We start from the raw sequence: 18,642 nt of genomic DNA, 5'->3' as shown, positions 1-18,642 counted from the left end.
CTGCGCGAGTCTGGCCGGGGCGGGGCCCGGCTGAGGCTTGGAGGGTCCGGGGCGCGGCAGGAGGGGGCGCCCGCGACCCTCCAAGAAGCTCCAGCGGGGACAAAGGCGAGGGGAGCCCCCGCGCCCGGGGAGCCCGGGAGAGCGCTTTGCGCATTGCACTACCCCGGGCCTCTGTCCCGCGCTGCGGTCGCCTCCCGCCGCCTGGTTTCTCGGCGCCTGCGGTCTCCGGCGGGGGCCGCGCGCAGAGGCGGGGCGGCGGGATCTCCAAGCGCGCGGTGCTCCGCCCGCGCGGAGGCGGAGACGGAGACGGCGGGGCCAGGCGGCGGCTGGAGAGCTAGCTAGCGAGCGAGCGCGGCGGCAGCACCGGGGCCATGGCGCCCGCGCAGCGCCCGCTGCTGCCGCTGCTGCTGCTGCTGCTGCCGCTGCGTGCGCGCAACGAGGACCCGGCCCGAGCCAATGCTGACCGCTACGCAGTCTACTGGAACCGCAGCAACCCCAGGTAAGCTCATAGGGGGGACCCCCGGGAACCCCGAGAGGCCCCAGCTCTGGGGTTTGCAGCGCGCGGACCTACCCCTGAACTTCAGGGGTGCCTAGTATTCCCTGCAGAGCTCCTGGACTTTGGGGAAAACCCCCCCTCTCACCCTCACACGCTGGAGTTCCGTTGCTGGACTTGCACTGCACGGGGGTGGGGTGGGGAACACTCGTGAACCCCTTGCCTCTTGGAGAAGGAAGCGTCCTGGAGGGCTGAGGATTTGGTGGAGCTCCCTGGGGACCTCCCTTACACCCAGAGTCCCCGGACGAGGCTCCTCTGCGAAGGTTCCGAAAGTCCTGTCTGTGGGTCCCCAGATGAACTTGGGGAAGTTGCAAGGTTCCCCTCTCTACCCCTCTGCTCACTCTAGGGGCTGCTCCAATCCCCCTGGCACTTTAGAGGGACAGAGGGGACCACAGGCACCAAAGAGGTGGAGGACAGTTTGAGGGGTGCAACCAGGGCATATCGTTTTCCACCTTCTTTTTAGCTTCTGGAGAAACTGAGGTGCAGGAGGGGGTGCAAGGAGGGGCTGCTTCAAGGTCATGGCCAGAGAATTGGAGCTGGTACTGGAGACCCAGGTGGCCAAGTGCCCAGCCCGCCACACCCAGCAAAGGCACCCAGCCCTGCTGTCCAGCAGCACCTTATGGGGCAGACCCTGCTAGGCACTGGGTAGAGTCAGGGATATGGCAGAAACCTCTGTTACAGGCGAAGTGAGAAAAGTTGGATACCCACTGACCACTTTCTGAGTAGCTTAGGACCTTCTGAGTCGTTACAGGGTCTCAGAGGTGGGTGGGTGCTGGAGGGTTTCCTGGGAGACAGGCTTGGGGTCTTTGATGCTTTGCTGACCGGTGAGGAAATAGTACGGCTGCATCAGCCAGGATGTCCTCCTGATCCATGGACGGAAAGTTGCAGAGAAGCTGGTCTCTGAGGCGAGCTGTGGGACAAGGGCCACCAGTGTCTCTTCATGGGAGTGGTAGCTCTCTGGCTGCCCCTTACCATCCATCCGTCCCCTAGGGCTGAGGGCAGGGACCCCAGGGCCTTGCAGCGACCTGTCAGGGCCACCACTTACCCCCCTTACCCCCCCCCCCACCATCGCCTTCCTGCTATGCTGGTCAAATGTGGGTTTGATTAGGACTCCCTGGCCGCGCAGGGAGCCGGGGAAGCTGCGCTTCCTCGGCCTAAGTTTTCTGGTTTTAGCTTGCAGAGTCTCTGTCCCCAGTGTGGCCTGTCCTTTGTCTGGGAAAGAAAAAGAGGATAGAGGGACTATGGGGATGAAGAGAAGGGGTCATGGCTGCCCCTGTTGTCCCCATTTGCCACAGGGTTGGAACCCTGTCTCAGGAAGGAAAGAGGTGTCCTCCTCATCACCAGGGTCCAGCTCCCGCCGACCACCTCCTGTTGCTGTGTCCGGACAGGCTGCCTGAGAGGGTGGCCAGCCAGGCAGGTAGCAGAGCCAGCCCTATAGAGTGTGGGGTGGGGTGGGGGGCTCCTCGGGTACCTGTCTCTTCCTTGGGTTCCCCTCTATGGGTGACCCTGCCTGAGGACAGATGACCACCATGCCCCAGGGCCTTGTCATTGACACAGCACATAGGGGTCTGGGCTGCTATGGAGTCTTAAGAGTCAGTGGATGTTGATGGGTGGTTCGTGCAGGGACGATTTCTGGCTGGCATCCAAGGGGACCTAGTATGGGGTACAGTATGAGGAGCTGGGCAGGATGGACACCCCGGCTTCTCGTGTGATGCAGGATGGGCGGCGTGACATAAAACAGGCAGTGGGGGCATGCTGGGACCCCGTGAGTATGGGTCACACACAAAAGACTGAGAAGTGGGGGAGGGGTGGACCTGCTCCAGAGTACCCGTGTCTATGTAGGACACGGACGCCTATGTGACTTGGAGGGACACACACGTAGGCAGTCATGTTCCTGGCCACCTGGCCACCCACACCTGCCCAGAGGCTGTTGGGATGTCTTTCTGAAGGCAGTGATTCCACAAGGGGGCATGAACACCCACACCCACCTGCCCAGGCACTCCCGAAAGCCCCTATCCAGGTCTACCTGACCAATCCACCTGGTGGGACACCCTGCCCTGACCTCTGGGATCTCCAGACCTGTTTCCGGCTGTAACCTGCTTGCCAGGCTGACAAGGACACCCCAACCACAGTCCCAGACCGCTCAGCCATTCTGTGACCTAGCTGCGGCTTGTTGGGTTTTGTCCAGCGGCTCATGGACCTGTGTTCATGGACTCTGCAGTGGCCTGTGGCTTTGCATGTGGCTGCATGTTCTCATCCACAACTCCGGGGGAGCCCAGGATGCATGTCTGCATAAAGCTAGACCGCAAGCTGGGGTGATTGCGTGTGTGCACGTGTGCGCATGATTGTGCAGGGGAGCAGATGCGTGCGTCCGCTAGAGTGGGGTGCACACACATCTTCATGCGGCACGCCTGAGTGAGTCTGTGTCAGGGTGTGAGCCTCCGCCATGAGTTCATGGCTGTGAGGTGTGTGCCGAGAGCTGGTGTGGCGCCCACGGCAGCCGCAGTCCGTCCACAGAAGTGGCCTTACCAGTTGCTGCTTTTCCCTGCAGACAGGTCATGAGGATCCAAAGCAGACATCATAGGAAATTTCTTGTTGCCCCAGATGTCACCCACCTCTGAGACACTGCTGAGTCTGGCCAGGCTCTGAGAGTGGGGTAACCTGGTATCCCATGCCAAGTGATCTCCATGTGGGCAGTAACGCTGTTACCAGCAGAACACATGAAGAGGAAGATGGTGCTGCTGGCTAGACCTGATTTCTGAGGCAGGCACCATCTCTGTAGCAGAATGTGGCTGGTTCCTGTCTCTGGTTCTGGTGGCCTCGCTCCTGAAAGGGACCTGGTCGTGTGTTTGTCTTTGTGTTTTGCAAGGGATTGTCCTCCATCCAGTGGTGGTGGCACATGCCTTTAACCCCAGTAGAGGCAGAGGCAGGTGAACCTCTGAGTTTGAGGCCAACCTGGTCTACGTAGCGAGTTCCAGGACAGCCAGGGCTACGCGGAGAAACCTTGTCTTGATAAAGGAGAAAGAGGGAGAGAAAGATTGTCTCCAAGGTTGGGGAGCTCGGAGTGGTAGGCAAGGCCGGGAGGATTTGGGGCTGAGGACCTGGTGTTTGGCGGGCCTTAGGAGAGTGGCAGAATTGAGAGCCTGGGTCCTGAAGAATGAGACAGTCTAGGTGCCCAGAGGGAACAGAACACTGCCAGAGACAGACAGGTGCCTTTGGTAGCAGATGAGCCAGAAGTAGCCGCCTGCTAACTGGACACAAAGCTGAAGAGGGGGATTGCTGTAAGTTCTAGGCCAGCCTGACCTACGTGAAACCTTGCCTCAAAACAAACAAACAGATTAAAAGTCTGGTGCTGGACTCCATGGGAAGAATGCTCACTGAGAGCCAGGAAAGCCAGGGCTCCAGCTGCAGCTCTAAGCAAGGCGTGGTGGCGAAGGCTGCTCCCAACACAGAGAAGAGGAAGCAAAGGCTCAGGAGTTCAGGGTCATTCTCAGCTCTTGTGAGCTAGAGGCCAGCCTGGGCTACATGAGGCCTGGGTCCCCATTTCTTCTCTTCATGCAGATTTGACCCCCGGTCTCTTACAGACCTCCGGCACCCATAGGTCCCTGTGTAATGTCCCTCATGGGCAGCAGACATGGTCTATGAAACCTCTTTGTGTGTCATTGTGTCTAAGGGAGCACGGGATGATCAGTCATGGTTACCTCTGGGCTTCAAGTCCCGATGTGCTCTCACCAGCCCACCTGTGTACCCAGGAGAGAAGTTGGCAAAACCATGGGTAGGAGGATTGTTTCAAGGAGTGGAAGCCGTGGACCACAGCCTCCGTGTGAGAAGTCTCAGGGTCATTAGCCCTTAGTGAGAGTTTACTCTCTGTCTGCTTGCTTTTCTGCATCTTCAGGCAGATGGAACAGTTGGGCTTTGTCTTAATTCCACAGGGATTGTTTTAGGAGTGGGCCCTCCACCTTCCCTAACAGCCTTGCAGATACCAGCCAGTGCAAGGGTAGGGTTCTGGCTCCTGGCTACCCACCTACTTGGAACTATGAATACCACCAACACGGCAAAGCTGGTGTGATTGTAGTAGCATCCTCCACCAGCATCTGGTGGGGTCCTCATCCACTGGGTGCCCTGGAACACGCATGGCTTGAGCACCACTGTGTACATGCCCAGGGTGGAAGGTGGGCTCTGGGCGTGTGCAAGGGTCCGAGTTGCAGCCTGGAGAGACCAGGAAAAGGTGGACAGTATTGGACCTCTGGGTCTGGTGTCTGGTTTATATTCAGAACATCTGGCTTGGATTTGGGGAGACCGTGAGGTTGACAGATCTTTGCCGTGGTCTACTGAGGACCAGCTTCTGCAGTTCTGTTCGTCTGTGAGCAGTGGGCATTAGGGGGGTTCAGCTGAGTAGGCAGAGTGGTTTGCTATGCACAAGCAAAGACCCGAGTTCAAATCCCCAGAACCCATGGGGAAGGCCAGGCGTGTCTCCCAGCCTCTGTAGCCCCACTGCTGTCTAAGGGCAGAGTTCAGGATCAGTGGGGAACAAGATGGAGGAGAGGTGCGGCCAATGTCCTTTTCTGTCTTTGTTAGCGATTTCGGGTAGACAGAGTTTGATCCCAGCACCCACGGCCTCCTCAAGTGAGAGGACCTCCAACACTAAGTCACAGAGTAGCTGAGATAGACGCCCTGGACAGTTGACACACTGAGGATTACACCTGAGTGTGAGGGAAACCGAGCTCCAAGAATCTGTGACTGAGCCGTGCGGGAAGCTCCGGAAGCCCCACTAGGGCCTCTGGTTGGTACAGGAGCCCAGGAGCAGCAGCTACCTTTTTTTCCCTGCTGTTCTTGACAGGATCTCGTATAGCCCAGGCTAGCCTTAGATTCTCTGTGTAGTTGAGGATGACCTTGAACCCCGGAACCCTCAGCCCCCACTGTGCCACGCAGTGACCCCCCCCCCATGATGTACCTTGAAGCTCTGAGTTCCCCTTTGCAGGGCCTCAGTTTCCCCAGCAACACTGGGAGGTGAAGGAGCCCCAGGCAGTCCATCCCACTCCCAGCTATCAGGCTTTCATATGCTAATAAAGGTTCTCACAGGACCCCCTCGACCCCCCCCTTCGGCCTGCGTTTACATGACAGGGACCCGGGGGACACTCAGTGAGATCTGAGGGTTCCGGCTGCAGTAGCCTGAGGCTGAGATGGAAGGGGAGCTGCTGTCCAACCCCACAGGCCAACTTCTGTCCTCTAAGACGCGGCTGGGTCAGGCTGGTCCTCCAAGAGGACAGCTGGGGACAGCAGGGCAATGCCCGGGCTGAGGCCGAGGGCAGAACTGGAGTGGTGGGGATGCTATTGTCCAGAAACCAGGGAACCTATCGGAAAGAGAGATTGTGCAGCGCTGTGAGGTGGGGCAGGAGGATGGAGTTAGAAGAGGTTGTCTCAAGGAGTAGCACAGAGAGGGCAGGAAACACCCTGAGATCACACAGCGTGGAAGGTTGGCTTGATTCCAGTGCCTGCAAGCCAGTGCGACCCTGCCGGAGGCCAAGGGGAGGGTCCTCTGCCTCCTTGCAGGGAAACTGAGGCTGAAGTTGTGGGCACGGGTGGTGGGGATGGGGGACCAGATGGGTCCATTCTTGGCCCTGACCACTGACCGGCCCTCCTCCACCCCCGCAGGTTTCAGGTGGGCGCCGTGGGTGACGGTGGTGGCTACACGGTGGAGGTGAGCATCAATGACTACCTGGACATCTACTGCCCGCACTACGGGGCGCCGCTGCCCCCGGCTGAGCACATGGAGCAGTACATCCTGTACATGGTGAACGGCGAGGGCCATGCCTCTTGCGACCACCGGCAGCGAGGCTTCAAGCGCTGGGAGTGCAACCGGCCTGCAGCGCCCGGGGGGCCCCTCAAGTTCTCAGAGAAGTTCCAGCTCTTCACGCCCTTTTCCCTGGGCTTTGAGTTCCGGCCTGGCCATGAGTACTACTACATCTGTGAGTAGCCAAAGCTAGCCCCTTAGCAAACAGGAAAACTGAGGCAGACAGTGCCTTCCAACTGTCATCCAGCTTCATGCCCCACGACCCTGGGAGGAGGAGGGTGAGATGGAGGAAACCCCATTTCTGAGTTGTCTCCTAGGGAGACCCCATGGGGAGCGGGGCCTCTGAGCACCCTGGGACTGCACTGGATCCCATGTGCCCACCAGACTCCATTTTTTCTTCCTCCTCCTCCTTTTAATTCAAGCAAGAAGTGGGTGGAGACGGGCAGAAGGTTCTTACAATGAAGTCCCAGAAAATGAGGGAAAAAAATGACATTTTTCTTTTTGAGATAAGAATCCCGCAAAGATCAGGAGTGTAATAATTCCTTCCATCTCTGCAACGAATGCTAATTTTTTGTTTGTGTGTTTGTTTTTGTTTTGTTTTTTCCTAGACTAGGGTTTCTCTGTGTAGCCTTGGCTGTCCTGGAACTTGCTTTGTAGACCAGGCTGTCCTTGAACTCACAGAGATCCGCCTGCCTCTGCCTTCCAAGTGCTGGGATTAAAGGTGTGCACCACCACTGCCCAGCCCAAGTGTTAAGTTTTACTTTGTACTTTTTAATCTTCCAGTCCCAGCATGGGGGATGGGTGAGGATGGCCGGCAGACCATGAGGTGGTGTCCCGGGGTCAGTCCACTGAACTACACATCTCCCCAGTCTGCATCTCCTGTCCCAGCTGCCTAGGAGCCACCCACATGTAGCCCAAGCTAGCCTCAAACTCCACAGGGAGCCGAGGAAGGCCTTGAACACCTTGTCCCTCTCACCTCCACTCTGACAGGACAGCAGAGTGCACACCCCAATGTGGCTGGGCCATCCTCCCACCTCTGCCTCCTCCACGCATGCAAGCTGTGGATCCGAAATCGCGTCACAGTGCTTGGTCAGCATTCTCTGTACCTCTCAAGCCACCTCCACAGCCCTTGCTTTGTTTTGTTTTTTTTTTGTTTAAAATGTCACCCTAAGTTAGGTGTCCTGCTGCACACTATAATCCCAGCACTCAGGAGACAGAGACAGTGGGATCTCTGTGAGTTCCATGATAGCTTAGTTTTTAAGAAAGTTCCAAGACAGCCAGGGCTGCATAAAGAAAGAGACCCTGTCTCAGATCAATAAATGAATAAATAAATTTTAAAAGTCTCACCCTGTTACTAAGCTCTGAGATGTAACTCACTCAGCCTTTGGAGTCAGCCTGGACAGAGGAAAGATGGAAGAGACTCCCAGGAAGCCTAGGGCATTGTGTCTCGGGTTTTGACACATGGTTAAGAGTTTTATGGGTTGGGTCAGCAATGTGGAGAAGGGAGCATGGAGCCCCCAGAAGGTCGTCCTCTCTTCCAGCTGCCACACCTCCCAACCTGGTGGACCGTCCCTGCCTGCGACTGAAAGTTTACGTGCGTCCAACCAGTGAGTGTCTTTAGTGTGTAGTGACCTGGGAAGGACCCAGGTCCCCTCACCTTGCCCTTGACTCCATGAGTGGCCCAGAGAGCTGGGGATTGCAGAGTCCCATCCCAACCCCTCCCCCAAGCCCGGGACCTTCCAGAGTGCCCAGCCCAGTGCGGCCTGGCTGACGGCCTGTGTCCCCACAGATGAGACCCTGTACGAGGCCGAGCCCATCTTCACCAGCAACAGCTCCTGCAGTGGCCTGGGCGGCTGCCACCTCTTCCTCTCCACGGTCCCTGTGCTGTGGACCCTCCTGGGCTCCTAGTGTCAGGACAGAGGACACCAGCTCCACCTGGACCCCTTGACCTCAGCCCTCGGACCCGCACGGCCGCCTCCGAGACAAAATCCTTGCTGCTTCTCTTCCATGGTGCTGTCCCCCGGAGGAGGCCTCCCACTGCCCAGGGAGGTGACGCTATCCCAGCTATCCCAAGCCTGCGGAGGAGAGCCAGGCCAAGTCACTTTCTCCAAGGCCACCAGGGAGTTCAAGGCCTCCCAGCGTTGTTTAAGTTCAGTCAGAAAGACTTGAGGGGTGTTTTTTAGTTAATTTATTCCCTGGCCATTGCTGATGACATTGGGACAGGCCAGCAGGTGAGTGGGCCGGGCCCTCCAGACACTCCTCTCCCCTGGTTCTGTTATTTGGGTCTCAGAAGGAGCCCACCATAGACTTGCCTGACCCAGAAGGGGTGTATGGTGCCAGCCCCTCAGTGGGGCACCAGGGGCTCATGCCCCTTGTTCTAGCCACTGTTGAGCCCCCCCTCCCTCAGATCTCAGAAAGCCCTTCAGCCCTGCAATTTACCCTGCCACCCAGGCCCCTCACCAGGCACAACCATCTCCAGGGCCGGGAAGACGTTTTATTTCTGTAAATAGAAACCAGCAAATGTGTACTGTGATTTATTTTAATGTATTCTTGAGGACAGAATGGAAGTTCTTTTTAAAAAAAATTTTCCAGACCTTTGATTCGAGGGGACTTTTATTTTGGTTGGGGGAGTGGGGTGGACTTTTTAGGATAGAAACAACACTTCGCAATAAACTTGTTTTTTTGTCTGTTGGAGCCCTCCCCCCTAATCATGTGACCTAGTAATGTTTGTAAGAAAAAAACGCCAAAAAGAAAAAAAAAAAAACTGGACAGGACTGAAAAGGGGAGCTACCTACCAAAAATACAGAAAGAGCAAAGGACCCAGTGAAGCTGGCCACACGATGCGTTTCTATGGATTTCGGATTTCTACCCGCCTTTCCTCACTCTGTATTTTATATATATTCTAGATAAATGTATATTGTGGATGGCCGCCATGGCAAGGGGTGGCTGGGGAGCTTTTGTAGGGGCAGGGGGACGGGTGGCCGGCCCCTCATCACATTCAGCTTTGAAGTCTGTATTTTTATAATAAAATGAACCAACTGTAAGGTGTGGGTCTCCCTCTTTGGACATTTGGGAGGGTTCTGGGGATAGTCCTGCTGCTTCCTGCCTGCTCTCGGGGTCCTGGAGGGTCTGCAGGTAGAAGGCCAGCTTCTTAGGGATCACCCTGACTCTCCGACAAAAGCCTGGCATGCTGGCGCACGCCTGTCACACAGCACCAGGGAGGTGGCAGCAGCAGGCATGTACACAGGAAACAAAAGATTGTCTCAACGTAGTGAGACGTGAGCCTGAGAGAGTCTAACACCGAGATCACTCTCTGACCTTTATACATGCCGTGTGCACACACAATAAACAAACGTTCTGAGTTATCTCCCATTGCCAAGACCACATTTCTGTGACTCAGTTTCTCATGTGACTCAGGTGTGTGAGGGCCGTGGTGACGTTCACGTCTGTCTCGGGGAAGGGAGGCCTGGGGTTCCCCAGTTTAGCCCCACTTGGGGTTGCCCAAAGGCTTGGGGGTCACTGGTGACAAGTGACCTGACATACAGCCTGGGATCCCAACGGTGGCCCCTCGTCTGTGTGTCGCCCGCAGCGACTGCATTCGGACACAATTAGCTGAGAGGCAATGCTCTGAGCCCATTAATTCAGCCGCTCTGTGCCCTGCAACGGGGGCTGCTTCCTAATGAGGCCCGTGGACTGTACAAAGGAGCTTGTGTCCATGCCGGCCCTGCCCAGAGGAAGGCGGACCAACTGCAGACGCTGTCTTTGGGAGGCTCTGCTGCACGGATGATGATGAGCCAGAGCTCAGAGAGACCCCCCCCATCAGGCCACCCTCGTCACCTGGACCAGGGTGCTGCCAGCTCCAGGGACCCTGACTGCCATAGCCGTGGGTGTTAGGAAAAAACACCATCAGCAAGAAGCCAGGGTTGGTGGCCAGCACCAGGAGATCGAGGCAGGCAGGTCTCTGAGGTCAAGGCCAGCCTGGGCTACAGTGTGTATAGCTATAGAATGGAGAGATGACTCAGTGGATAAACCGGCTGCACACCGACGACCCGAGTTCAAACCCCAGAATCCGTGGAAAAAAGCAGCTTGAGTCCATGCAAGTTTATAACACAGGGCCCAGGACGAGGGGACACAGCAGTCCAAGCAACACAGATGAACTGAGGTCTCGACCTCCTGCTGCTGTCCAGCCCAGAGCAGGTGCTGGTGTGTCTGAAGTTGGGGAAGCCCCTGAGCTGTGGCCTGGGCCCCATCCCATCCCCACACCCAGCACCTCACCCAGGCAGAGCCCTGCAGTACCTGGAGCTCTGGTGGCATCGGTATGCTTGTCCTGTGTCTGAGTCTTTTCCACCTGAAGCTTCCAGAGAGAAGCAATCTCTCTCCCGCAGCCCTTTACTGCTGCCTCAGTGGCTGCAGTGGGCAGGGGGTGATGGCATGGGGACAGAGGTTCGAGGGACCAGGGACCGTGATGATGGTTCTGGACCCTTAGCTCGCAATAGAAAGCAGCATCCACCTCCCTCAGCCCCCCAGCGAAAGCCACACCCGCCTTTCTGCTTTTCTTTTTTCTTTAGAGGAGATCTCCCAGGGCACAGGCTGACCTTGAACGCTGGGTCCTCGGGCCTCCACCCCCAGAGTGCTGGGTCTGCAGGTGTGTGCACACCCAGCTTGGTTTGCTTGTTTATTTATTTTTGCTTTATGTAGCTAATTCTCCTTTGTCTAGATTTTCCTTTTCTTCCTTTCTTTTCATCTTTTAGACTCTGCACCAAGGGTGAGGACCCTGGGCAGTCTGCTTCCTGGCCTGTCCCTGTCCCTGCCACCTAGCCTGCACGTGGTACACAGTGGCCCCTCAATCAGAGCCCATTGACTGATGGAATAAATGCTGTATATATTTATACAGATAAAGCTACATGATCAAAAAAGAAAGAAAAAAAAAGTGTCAAATACAAATTGCAGCGGGGAGGCTGAAGCAGGAGGATGGCAAGTTTGAGGTCAGCCTTTACTATGTAGTAAGACAAGACCTTGCATGAAAAAATTAAAATGAATAAATAGAAAAGGTGGTCTCTCGTGTCAAGGTCAGAGCCCGCCCTGTGTGTGAGGAGCACCAGCTGTGTGCAGACATCACTAGAGCCCTCCTCCATCTTAGTACCTGGCAGAACCTTCCACCGTCCCGGGATGCACTGGGACATCAGTGGGACACACAGACACAGTGTAGAGACATTGGGAATCGTGAATCACAAGACGACACAAGGCGGAAATTAACTAGACACAATTGCCCGGAGTGGCTGTGGGGACACCGGCAGCCCTGGGGTCCTCAGTTCACCCTAAGGGATGCTGGTCTCGGGTGGGGGTGACCAGCATTTGAGGTTGGGGACATAGCCTGTGGGACTGGACATCAGGGTGGGAGGGGTTTTGCTTCGGGGGTTCAGTCACGGGTTCAGTGTGGAAGTGGGTGGACAGGGCTTCTGGGGCTCCCCCATCCAGCCATGTCACCGAGGAAAACTTAGTCAAGTGTTTCTGCTTTTCTGGAGGCCAGGTTGGGGGGGGGGCAGAGACTCATGCAGGCCTGGGAAGCTTCTGGCTATGCAAGGTCAGATTCCTTTCCTGGGCTCCCCCACCTCCTCCACCCTCTACACAGAGCAGGCCTGAGAGAGGAAGTGTCTCCCCAGACTCTCCTAACCCCAGGGATGGAAAATGGAGGCCTAGAGGAGGAAAGGTTCAGTTGGCCCTGTGTGAGGTGTGGCCAATGGGGTGGGTGTTGAGGGTGGAGATGCCCCACTACCTGTGCAGATGGAGAAACTGAGGCCTCCCTTGGGCCCCTCTGGCCGATGGCAGGAGACGGTGATCATGGAGCCAGGCAGAGAGGGGCATAAGGTGGATGATGCCGAGACACTCAGGCTCCATGCCTGTGATGCCGAGACACTCAGGGTCCATGCCTGTGATGCCGAGACACTCAGGGTCCATGCCTGTGATGCTGGGCCCCACTGTCCTTTCTCCATTTTGTATTTGGGGGCTAAAATTCTGCTCCAATCTTGCACCCACAGTGGGCCTAATTCCTGGGTACAAGAAAATCTTCCAGCACACCTTTAATCCCAGCACAGGGAAGCAGAGGCAGGTGGATCTCTGTGAGTTCGAGGCCAGCCTGGTCTACAGAGGGAGTTCTAGGACAGGCCCCAGAGCTACAGAGAAACCCTGTCTCCAAAAAACAAAAAAAAGGACTGGAGAGATGGCTCAGTGGTTAAGAGCATTTTCAGCAACCACATGGTGGCTCACAGCCATCTGTAATGAGGTCTGGTGCCCTCTTCTGGCCTGCAGGCATACACACAGACAGAAAATTGTATATATAATAAAATAAATAAAATATTTAAAAAAAAGAAAGAAAGAAACAAAGAAAAAGAACGGGAAAAAAAGAAAAACCAAAAAAAAAGGGGGGGCTGGAGAGATGGCTCAGTGGTTAAGAGCAGTGTCTGCTCTTCCAGAGGTCCTGAGTTCAATTCCCGGCAACCACATGGTGGCTCACAACCATCTGTAATGAGGTCTGGTGCCCTCTTCTGGCCTGCAGACATACACACAGACAGAATATTGTATGCATAATAAATAAATAAATATTTAAAAAAAAAAAGCACATCAAAATTATGTCTAGTTTCTGATGCTTGATGGGCTAGCCTCTCCCAGAGAGAAATGGTTGCTTGTCCTGCTGGGCCTCAGTTTGCCCATCTGTACATAGGGTATACCTACTTTACAGTTGAGGGAAGAAGGGTGTCTCATCGCCAGTCTCCATGTGGGGACCCTGTTCATGGTTTGTGGGTGGGGTGGTTCCCTGGAGATGCCAGCTCTCACCTGGCACCTGGGCTCCTCCAGGCCAGAGCCAGTTTGGGGAGCTCACTGTCATGGAAAAGCCCTCGAGGGCCCTTTCTCCAACAGAAATGGGAGCCTGGGGTCACCGTGGGATGGCCGGGTAGTCTGGAGGTTCTGACAGGATTAGGGACCCCCCCAGGATTGGGAGCTGTTCCCATGTGGGTCCCGCCCCTACCCCTTAGCTTCTGCCTGCACTGCTGACCTAGAGTTAAGGAAATATCTCCCTCCCTCCAGCCCTGTGTCCATGACAGCTGTGTCCCCCCACACTGGGGCGACATTATTATCGTTTATCACACCTGTGGCTCAGCAGTCATGTCTGTGGCTATAAGGGGAAACTGAGGGACAGGCTGAGGCCTGGCTTCCTTCACTACCCACCATGGAAGACCCTGCCCATCTAACTGCTTCATTTTGTCGGTCAGGTGGCTGAGGACACAGGGTTCCTTCCTGAGGTGAGGAACACTCGCTGAGCGGCTCAAGGGACCTCCTGGGTGGCCTGGGCTAAGCACTATCTCTGTCCGCCTCGGGACTGGGCAGCTGGAGGTGATGGCCTCCTTCTCTGTTGTTCACGTCCCCTTGGAAGGCCAGGGATGGGGCTGGTAACAAGCAAGGCCTCTCTCAGAGGCGATGGGGGAGGGGGAGGGACTCCACGGGAGCCAGTGGTGCCGGCTGGCAGATCTTTAAATTAAAATACATATATACACTGGATAAATAACCCGGGCCCATATCCTGGTGACAGGCAGAATTAAGTTGCCTGGTTGGGGACCTGGCAGTGAACACTGGGGACAGCAGGAGAGGACAAGGAGACATCACCCACTTTCTCAGCCCCCGGCTGTCCCTGGTTCTATTGGGCGAGCCTCCCCACATCCTCTCTCCTCCCTGCGGAGATCTGGGACAGGTGTGAGGGAGCTGGACAGAGAGGGAGATTCTGGGTCCCAAGTTCTCCCTAAGAAAGGAGGCCTTAGTCGGATCACCGGCCCTCGGGAGCTGCTGCGGTCTGTCCCTAGGCTCGCACAGGCCCAAGGAGGCCCCCAAAGGGCCCCCACACAATTGTGGAGTCCTAGCCCCAGTGCCCACGGAGGGGCAGAGGGTGGGAAGGGATTTTTCAATTAGGAATCAGCTAATCACCAGAGAGGGCTGCTCTGGGGCCCAGTGAAGCTTTTCTGAAAACCATGTACAATGTTAATGACCTGGACAATCCCAGGATTAGGCCACGGGGAGGGAAACCAAGGTGCAGGGCTGACTGGGGGATTAGCAGATCTGAGGCTAGGGTGGCGGGCTCCGGGGGCCTTTGGGCAGATTGGTCCCTGGAGATCCATTTTCTCATTGAAGATGCCATAGCTGGGGAAACTGAGGCCTGGAGAGAGGGGCAAGAGCCCAAGAGCACCTTCCTTCCCCAAGGCCGTCAGGGGCTGTCGCTCCCCCTGTTTCCATAAAGATGGACCCCGCACCCCAGTTATGTCCACTGCACATCATTGTGTTCTGCTCTCCAGATATTGATCGTGTGAAAGATCTCTTACTGTTTGTTCGCTAGGGCCAGTGCTGAGCTGGCTAGCTGAAGACAGTACCCAGGAGGCTCCTCAGGGCCAGTGGGAACCATCGCAGATGAATAGCGTCTGTAGGGTCCTTTCCCCAAGACCATGGAGATGGGCAGAAGCTAAGCAAACGCCAGGGAGGTTCGGCGAGCTGAGGGACCACTGTGCGGGGCAGGTGGCTGCAGGAAGCCGGGACAGAGAAGGCTGTTCGGTGGGGTTTTCTCTTGCCTTTCATTTTATTTTTTTTATTTATTTTTTTTTAAGAAAATATGGAACGCTTCACGAATTTGCGTGTCATCCTTGCGCAGGGGCCATGCTAATCTTCTCTGTATCGTTCCAATTTTAGTATATGTGCTGCCGAAGCGAGCACTCATTTTATTTTTTTTTATTTTTTTATTTTTTTGGTTTTTCGAGACAGGGTTTCTCTGTGGTTTTGGAGCCTGTCCTGGAACTAGCTCTTGTAGACCAGGCTGGTCTCGAACTCACAGAGATCCGCCTGCCTCTGCCTCCCGAGTGCTGGGATTAAAGGCGTGCGCCACCACCGCCCGGCTCATTTTATATTTTGTTGTTTTTTGATTTGGTTTTATGAGAGTAGTCCAGGATGACCTTGAACTCCTGATTCTCCTGCCTCAGCCTCCGAAGCCAAGCGCTAGGGTACCGGGCGTGTGTCACCAAGCCTGGCTTATGTGGTCCTGGGGATGGAGCCCGGAGCGTCATATGTTGCTCGGCAAGAGTCCTGCAAGCCGACTCACAGGCTTTCTGTTTATTTGTTTATTTATTTATTTATTTATTTATTTATTTATTTATTATTTTTGTTTTTTTGAGACAGGGTTTCTCTGTGTAGCCCGGGCTGTCCTGGAACTCGCTCTGTAGGCTATCCTGGAACGCACAGCAATCCTCCTGTCTCAGTGCTGGAATGACTGGTGTGGGTTACCATGCCCTGCTTCTTCTATTGAGGCTGCCGGAGGGTTTTTGATCTCTAAATGGCTCTGGCATTTCTCCCAGAATTCTCTGACCTCAAGGCTTCCCTGGGCAGGAGCCTCTGTGTGCCACGCTCTCCTCTCCCCCATCCAACCGTGACTGTGAAGTTGCCTACTGTCCCCGGGGTCCCTACCCTACTGGATACATAGGAAATCGGAAAGGGGAGCCCTCTTTGACGCTGGCTGGGGAAACTGAGGCTAGTTGTTTAGGACTCCATCTCGGCACCTCTTCTGGCCCAGGCCCAGACACCTGCAGTAACTGGTAATCCAGACGCAGAAGAAATGAACAGGGGGTGAGTGATTGCCAGGGCTCAGCCCCGCCCAGGGTGACGATGTCTCATGGGCTCCAGGGGCACCCGCTCGAATGACCTCAGCGTCCAGGCCTGGGTAGGCTCTGTGACTCGGTTTCCCTACCATCACCACTATGATTCCCCATGCTGTTCCAAGCGCCTGGGGTGGAGACAGGCTTCAGGGTGTCAGGGGGCTCTGGGTTCCCCTACTTCCCCACCCCCAGCTGTCAATCAGGCCACCGGGCCCCCTTCAAGTCGTCACGGCCCAGCAGTGGCCCAGGGAGGGATTATTCTGGCCTGTCCAGGATGGATTCAAGTGGAACAGGCGCTGACGAGCGGAACGCGCCCCCGCGGGTCCCGGGCTGCCCGCCTTTGTCCACTGGCTGGAACGGCCGCCACCTCCCGCCTGTCCTGGGTGCATTGTGCGACCGCGTCCTGGATCGCTTAGCTGAGATCCCCTGACTGCATGGCCTCTGGGAGGCTCCCAGCCTCGGTTTCCCCACTTGTGTGGGCACTCCCCTCTGTCCCTCTCCCTGTGTTACAGGGTGGAATGCGGGTCACGTGGGCGGAGGAGACTGTGGGAATGTCCCTGAGCCCAGGCATCCCCAGGACACACTGGTCGGCCTCGCACACCCTCCACTGGGCTTTTGTTCAGGAAATTCGTGATGGCAGGGAGAACCGATCCCCTCACGGTCTGAATGGAGCCGAGGCAAATGCTGTTGACCCCTGACCCCGGCCCCCTAATCCCAGAGTCGAAGCTGTCCCCCAAGAGGGGTTTCAGGAGATGATCTGGGGCTCGACCCTCGGCCCAGGCACCGAGGGGAGGCTTCCGGGTCAGGGTCTGAGAGCTTTCAGGGGAACATGGCTGCCTCTTGGCCACGTGCCTAGTCACCAGGACTCGGAGGCCGCCCAGGGAAACTGAGGTACGAAGTCAGATAAAAGAAAGAAAGCCCTTATTCTCTGGTTCAATGCAGAACCTGCTGCTTGAGAGCTGTGTGTCACAGGCCCAGTGGCTTGCCATCTCTGAGTCATTCTGGGGACTGGGACATCTGACTTCCCTGTGTTACACACACTGCTGGGGATGATCCGAAGTCTCCCTGAGCAGAGAGGAGATTCTCCCCTGTCTTAAGGAAGGGCTTGTCAGGCGGTGGTGGCGCACGCCTTTAATCCCAGCACTTGGGAGGCAGAGGCAGGAGGATCTCTGTGAGGCCAGCATGGTCTACAAGTGCTAGTTCCAGGACAGGCTCCAAAGTTACAGAGAAACCCTGTCTCGGAAAAAAAAAAAAAAAAAAAAAAAGGAAGGGCTTGCCAATCTGACCGCCTCCTTTGCTGTCAGTGGACGTCAAGGACTAGTCACAGAGCAAAGGTTCAGCAGCCCTTAGAGCACAGGCTGCTTCTGCTGCACAGCACCAAGGGTCAGGGCCAGCAACCACGTGGCAACTTGCGACTGTGACTCCAGCTTCAGGGTCACTGACAGCTCCTCCTGGCCTCCAAGGACACACACATTTCTAAGAGCCTAGGTGTGGTGGCTCGCACCTTTAATCCCAGCACTCAGGAGGCAGAGGCAGGGGAATCTCTGTGAGTTCGAGGCCAGCCTGGTGTACAGAGCCAGTTCCAGGATATCTAAGACTGTTGCACAGACAAACCATAACTCAAAAATAAATAAATAATTTAAAATAAAAACACACACAAGGTAGAGAACTGCTGGGGAGCCGCAGGCCATGCACACAGAGAGACAATCATTGTCTAAGTTCTGGAACGGATGGATGTGTGAATGAATGGTTGGGAGGGGTGTCCTCCCCCTTCCTGCAGCAGACAGCCTGCTCCCTGCCCTCTGGGTCCCCAGAAAGCTCTGCTAGCAGCTTCCCCCACCCACCCCACCCCTGCACGCGCACACCAAGCTCACCTCCACCACGGGCAGACCAGTGTTCGCACGCTCTGGCACACCCGTGCTCCCCTGTGGTCGCATGTCTGTTCCACCCTGCCGAGCTGTTCCCCACGATCAATTTCAATTTGGCCCGGTCTATGCCTTGAAGCCGGACCCTTCCCTGGAGAGCTGCAAGGGAGGATGTGGGTTCATGCTTCTACGCTTCTCGCACAGTGGGGCAGGAAGCTCTGCCATTGCTGGGACTCTCTGGGCCTCAGTTTCCCTGGGTGGAAAGCTCCAGAGTCAGCCTTGCTGTCACTCAGTCTCATGGCTTTAAATTTTTATTCATTTATTTATTTTGTGGCAAGGTCTCACTCTATAGCCCTGGCTATCCTGGAACTAGCTCTTGTAACCCAGTCTGGCCTCAAACTCACAGAGATCTGCCTGCCTCTGCCTCCCAAGTGCTGGGATTAAAGGCTGCACCATCACGACCCAGTAGGAAAGGTGTTCTTACGGGTGGGAACCGTGCATGCAAAGGTCCTGAGGTACCTGAGAGGCGGGAGGAGCCTAGTGCTCGCAGAGAGAGCTCAGAAAGGCCAGGCGGTGAGAACCAGGAGCACAACAGGGGTGATGGAGCATGGAGAGCGGTAGCCTCGGTGGTAATATTAATACTCTGTATTGGTCAATGGAGTAATATTAATACTCAGTATGGTCAATGAAGTAATATTAATACTCAGTATGGTCAATGGAGTAAAATTAATACTCAGTATGGTC

General features: G+C 55.8%; 1 protein-coding gene and 1 non-coding gene across 2 annotated transcripts; one reads left to right on the top strand and one right to left on the bottom strand.

Annotated features, from left to right (window-relative positions):
- Nucleotides 1-224: 224 nt before the first annotated feature.
- Nucleotides 225-9,376, top strand: Efna2 (ephrin A2). Its single transcript, XM_005359071.3, has 4 exons — nucleotides 225-499; nucleotides 6,209-6,522; nucleotides 7,889-7,954; nucleotides 8,137-9,376. Exons 1-4 carry the CDS (start codon nucleotides 372-374, stop codon nucleotides 8,253-8,255), a joined length of 627 nt encoding a protein of 208 aa, XP_005359128.1. The 5' UTR covers nucleotides 225-371; the 3' UTR covers nucleotides 8,256-9,376.
- Nucleotides 9,377-14,994: 5,618 nt separating this feature from the next.
- LOC113457525 lies at nucleotides 14,995-15,101 on the bottom strand. The gene has a single exon (XR_003378083.1). It is a non-coding gene; the product is annotated as a U6 spliceosomal RNA (small nuclear RNA).
- Nucleotides 15,102-18,642: the final 3,541 nt, after the last annotated feature.

This window comes from Microtus ochrogaster, linkage group LG1 (assembly GCF_000317375.1).
Source record: "Microtus ochrogaster isolate Prairie Vole_2 linkage group LG1, MicOch1.0, whole genome shotgun sequence".
Classification (NCBI taxonomy): domain Eukaryota; kingdom Metazoa; phylum Chordata; class Mammalia; order Rodentia; family Cricetidae; genus Microtus; species Microtus ochrogaster.
Note: the sequence above shows the minus strand (reverse complement) of the source record. Positions and strands in the feature narration are given on the sequence as shown.